Source organism: Hevea brasiliensis, unplaced genomic scaffold, assembly GCF_030052815.1.
Source record: "Hevea brasiliensis isolate MT/VB/25A 57/8 unplaced genomic scaffold, ASM3005281v1 Scaf615, whole genome shotgun sequence".
In the NCBI taxonomy this organism is placed as follows: domain Eukaryota; kingdom Viridiplantae; phylum Streptophyta; class Magnoliopsida; order Malpighiales; family Euphorbiaceae; genus Hevea; species Hevea brasiliensis.
This window is the reverse complement of record NW_026615157.1, coordinates 13,512-18,457: the sequence shown is the minus strand read 5'-3', so window position 1 is coordinate 18,457 and position 4,946 is coordinate 13,512. Positions and strand designations below refer to the sequence as shown.

Genomic DNA, 4,946 nt, shown 5'->3' with positions numbered 1-4,946 from the left:
AATTCTAATATACACATTTTAAGAGATCGGGAGAGAGTCCTTGCACGAATCCTCTTAGCAAAATTCTAATATACACATTTTAAGAGATTGTGAGAGAGTCATTCCCGAATTGTCTTAGCCAAAATTCTAATAAGAATATTTTAAGAAATTGGGAGAGAGTCATTTCCTAAAATCTTTTCGATCAAAATTTTAAATACCGAGATACCTAACATGTGAGCTGAGAACCTTTCTCATTCATTACAGATATTTACGGACTCAAATAACATCTCTTTAAAGTTAGAATCCCAAATTCAAAGATGAAAAATTAAATAAGACATGTAAGAAATCAAATAAACAAAACACCAATTCACCGTGGGGACATCCCATGTACCCGTGTTCTTAGGAAACTCGAAATGGTGAGATATTGAGCGCTCCTTTTGTCAATAAAAGGACTGATAACATGACTCCGAAACCCCCAAATTATTAATTGTAAGTAATTAAGAGCACATTGTTAAATTTGCTGACCCTCGTTAAGAGACGAGGTGGGGTGCCTAACACCTTCCCCACAGTGAATGGACTCGAACATAGAATCTGTTTGGAAGTGGTTTTATTTTTGACAATGGTTTCCTTTAATTTCCCTTAAAATTAAAGTGGCGACTCCTCACTTTTCCACTTTGGTGATAATCATTCGGCAGCATGAAGTCTTTGCAGCGGGATTATTAATTATTCTCCATCCTTGTTTAGTAAGGAGGGCCATGTTAAAACTAATTAAATTTCTGATGCCTAGTCCTCCATCATCTTTAGAAGCACACAATTTGTCCCACACCATCCAATGGATTTTATTCTCATATTTCTGTTGACACCACTAAAAATTTGCAACCAAGGAATTATTATTTTTTTAGCATAGAGAAATAGGTAATTTAAAGCAAGCTATGGCATATACAGTTAGCAATGGTAGCCACCTTAATCAAAACTTTCTTACCTCCTTTAAATAGCAGATGTTCCTTCCACCTAAAGTTTTTCTAGCAATTTGGTTTTTGATGATCTCAAAAGCTTGATTTTTGGATTTTGCAATATCTGTTAGCAGTCAAAGAAATTTGTATAGACCACTAATCTTTGTAATCCACAATATGGTGGATATCTGTTGACACAGCTCCAATGGCATGTTGCTACTGAACATTAAAGTTGACTTACTCAAATTAATGAATTGCTCACTTGCCTCAGAGTCATCAATTGGTAAATCTTCAAAGTAGTCGCCTGTATTTTCCTGCTTGAGTTTAGAGAGGTGGTCAGCTACCACATTCTCGGTCCTCTTTTTGTCTTTGATTTTAAGGTCGAATTCTAGTAGGAGTAGAATCCCTTTGAATCAACTTTGGTTTTGCTTCCTTCTTGTTGAAAAGGTACCAAATAGCGGCATAGTGCATGTATATAATAACTTTTGATATAATAAAGTAGGACTGAACTTAACAATTGCAAACACTACTACTAGGAGTTCTTTCTCAGTGGTTGCATAGTTGACTGTGCATTGTCAAGTGTTTTGCTGGCATAGTAGATGGCATGGACCCTCTTGTCCTTTCTCTGTCCAAGTACTGCTCCTACTACATAATCACTTACATTGCACATTACCTCAAATGGTAGCTCACAGTCTGGTGGTTACATGATTAGTATAGAAATTAAAGCCTCCTTTATCCTATTAAATGAATCAAGATAACTTTCATCAAAGTCAAAAGAAACATCTTAATTTAGTAAGTTAGTTAATGGCTTAGCTATTTTTGAGAAATCTTTGATGAATCTTGTGTAAAAGCTTGTATATCCCAAAAACCTTTGCACTTCTTTGATTGATGAAAGTGGTGGCATTTTCTCAATTATTTCGATCTTTACCTTGTCTACTTCAATTCCTCTTTTTGATACTAGGTGACTAAGAACTATACTTTCCCTTATCATAAAATGGCACTTTTCCCAATTTAGAACAAGTTTGACTCCTCACATCTTTATAGCACTTTAGATAGGCTAGCTAAACACTCATCAAAGGTGGTTTCATAAATAGAGAAATCATCCATAAAGACTTCCATTATAATTTTAATATAATCAGAAAAAATAGCCATCATGCATCTTTAAAAAGTAGCTAGGGCATTACAAAGACCAAAGGGCATTCTCCTATATGTAAAAGTGCCATAGGGGCATGTAAATGTGGTCTTTTTTTAGTCTTCTAGTCGAATAGGGATTTGGAAAAATCCTGAATACCCATCTAAGTAGCAGAAAGAGGAATGTTTTGCTAGCCTTTCCAACATATGGTTTATAAATGGAAGAGGAAAATGGTCTTTTTGGTGGCACTATTTAGTTTTCTATAGTCAATGCACATATGCCAACCAGTGACCATCCTAGTGGGGGTTAGCTCATTGTTTTCTTTTTTTTTTATAATAGTTATCCCACCCTTTTTAGGCACTATGTATACCGGACTAACCCATTTACTATTAGAGATTGAGTATATAATACATGTATCTAATAGTTTTAAAATTATTTTTTAATTACTTCTTTCATGTTAGGGTTTAGTTTCCTTTGGTGTACAATAGTAGGCTTATTGTTTTCTTCTATAGGTATTCTGTGCATATAAATGGAAGGGCTAATCCATTTAAAGTCTTCTATTGTGTAGCTTATAATTTTACTATTGTTGCTAAGCTCCCTTAAAAAGTTTTTCCTCCTCTAAACTAGTTAAGCTAGCATTTATAATGATAGGATATTTTGAGTTTGAGTCCAAGAATGCATACCTTAGAGTAGAAGGAAGATGTTTTAGTTCTACTTATTAGGTGTCCTCTAGTGGTTGACTTTTAGGTTGTTCTTCTTTTAACTCTTCCACTTGTAGTGCTTGGGTTAAGAGTAGAGGTGGGCTAGCTTCTAAAGATCGTACAAATGCTACAATTTCTTTATTTTCATTGTCCACTGTATTGCTATGCACTATGCATGCTTTGAGAGGATCTTCAGGATATCTTTTTTGGAATATCTCTTCTACTAGCTTATCTATAATGTTAACCCTCAAGCATTTATCAGATTTAGATTTGTGTATCATTACTCTAAATAGGTTGAATTCCACTTCCTCTTCTCTTAATTTGAGAGTTAACTGCCCATTTTTTACATCTATGATAACTCTGGTGGTTGCTAAGAAAGGCCTTCCCAAAATAATGAGAATCTGAACATCTTCCTCCATCTCTAAAACCACAAAATCTATAGAAATAAAGAATTTTCCTATATTGATAGGGATGTTCTTCAAGATGCCAATTAGATATTTGATAGATCTGTCTGCCAATTGTAGTGAGATAGTTGTTGGTGAGTTCTTCAACATTGACTTTTGGCATATTGTGAGGCATCAGACTCACACTAGCACCAAGATCGCAGAAGGCCTTATCTATATTCATGTTGCCAGTAAAATAAGGTATAGAGAAGCTTTCAGGATCTTTTAGTTTTGGAGATAGCTTGTTTTGCAAGATGGTGCTACATTCCTCTGTCAAAGCAACAGTCTCATAGTCCTCTAGCTTCCTTTTGTTGGAAAGGATTTCCTTTAAAAATTTTGCATAGGATGGCATTTGGGACAGTACTTCTGTAAAAGGAATATTTATATAAAGTTTCTATAAAAATTCCAAAAATTTTCTAAACTGCTTATCCAACTTGGCTTTCTGGAATCTTTAAGGAAAAGGTAGAGGGGGCCAGTATGGTTCAGGCAATTTCTTTCTTCTTTTCTTCTCCTTCCTTATCTTTTTCAGCTTCTTTCTCTTCCCCTACTATTTGGCTATCAGAACTTTCAGAAATTTCCCCTTTTTGCTTTTGCTTGTCTTCTGGTGTTTAATCTTATAATATTTTACCACTCTTTAAAGCAATTACCTTACAATGTTCCTTTGGGTTCATCTTTGGTTGACTTGGTAATTATTTTATCATCTCATTTTGCTATTGTTGTGTTGTCAAAAAGCTTTTCATCATGGATTCCATAGTCAATTTGGATTCTAGCTGTTGAAGTTGAGGAGGTGGTGGTGGCTGTACTAAATTTTATCCTTTATTCTGAATACTAGGTGGTGGTGGTGGTCTATATCCCTGTTGTTTTTTAATGGGATAATTTTACTAATTCTGCGAATTGGACCATGAGAAATTGGGGTGATTCCTCCATCCAAGGTTGCAGGTGTTTGAGTATGGATTGTTAATTTGCCTCTGGTTGAAGTTTCCTTTGTTATTTACATAGTTCATCTGTTCCATGGAAGATTCACTCTAATTGCTGCATTCTAAAGTTACATAACCTCCTCCACAGTTATTGTAATGTTGATTGCTTTACCCTACTACATTGGCTTGCATTCTGTCAAGCCTTTTTGTGAGTTGGTCGAACTGGGCATTAATCATGCTTAAGGCATCCAATTCTAGGATCCCCACTGTCCTCCTTACTTCTCTCCTCTTATTTGACCACTCAAAGTTGTGATAGGCAACCCTCTCCAGCAGTTCTAGAGCTTCAGTTATTGTTTTATCTATGAGGTCTCCTCCTGCTATTGAATCAACTGTGCTCCTTATGGATGGTAGCAATCCATTATAGAAAATTTGAACTAGAAGCTAGTCTTCTATGCCATAGTGTGGACACTCCCTTTGTAGGTCTTTGCAACTTTCCTATGCATCATAGAGTGATTCTTCTTCCCTTTGTCTAAAAGTATTTAGTTCTACCCTCAGTTTTATAGTCTTTACAGGTGGGAAATACCTTACTAGGAAGGCTTGTGAAAGATCCTCCCTGGTGGTGAATATTCCAGCTAGTTAAGAAATCAACCACTTTTTTACCTTATAACAGAGGGAGAATGAGAATACTCAGAGTCTAATAGCTTCATCGAGACCCAATTCACCATAAAGTGTCTCATAAAACAAGAAAATGCGTAGGTGATAGTGCGGATCTTCTATAGGTGAGCCTCCAAATTGACTTTGCTGAATCATCTGGAGCCATG

General features: G+C 35.6%; 1 protein-coding gene across 1 annotated transcript; it reads right to left on the bottom strand.

The window, feature by feature from the left end:
• Positions 1 to 2,782: 2,782 nt before the first annotated feature.
• On the bottom strand, positions 2,783 to 3,560 carry LOC110663240 (uncharacterized). The gene is made up of 2 exons (XM_058142640.1): positions 3,281 to 3,560; positions 2,783 to 3,186 (listed from the first exon to the last, which is right to left on the bottom strand). The coding sequence occupies exons 1-2, from the start codon at positions 3,558 to 3,560 to the stop codon at positions 2,783 to 2,785; spliced, it is 684 nt and encodes a 227-aa protein (XP_057998623.1).
• Positions 3,561 to 4,946: the final 1,386 nt, after the last annotated feature.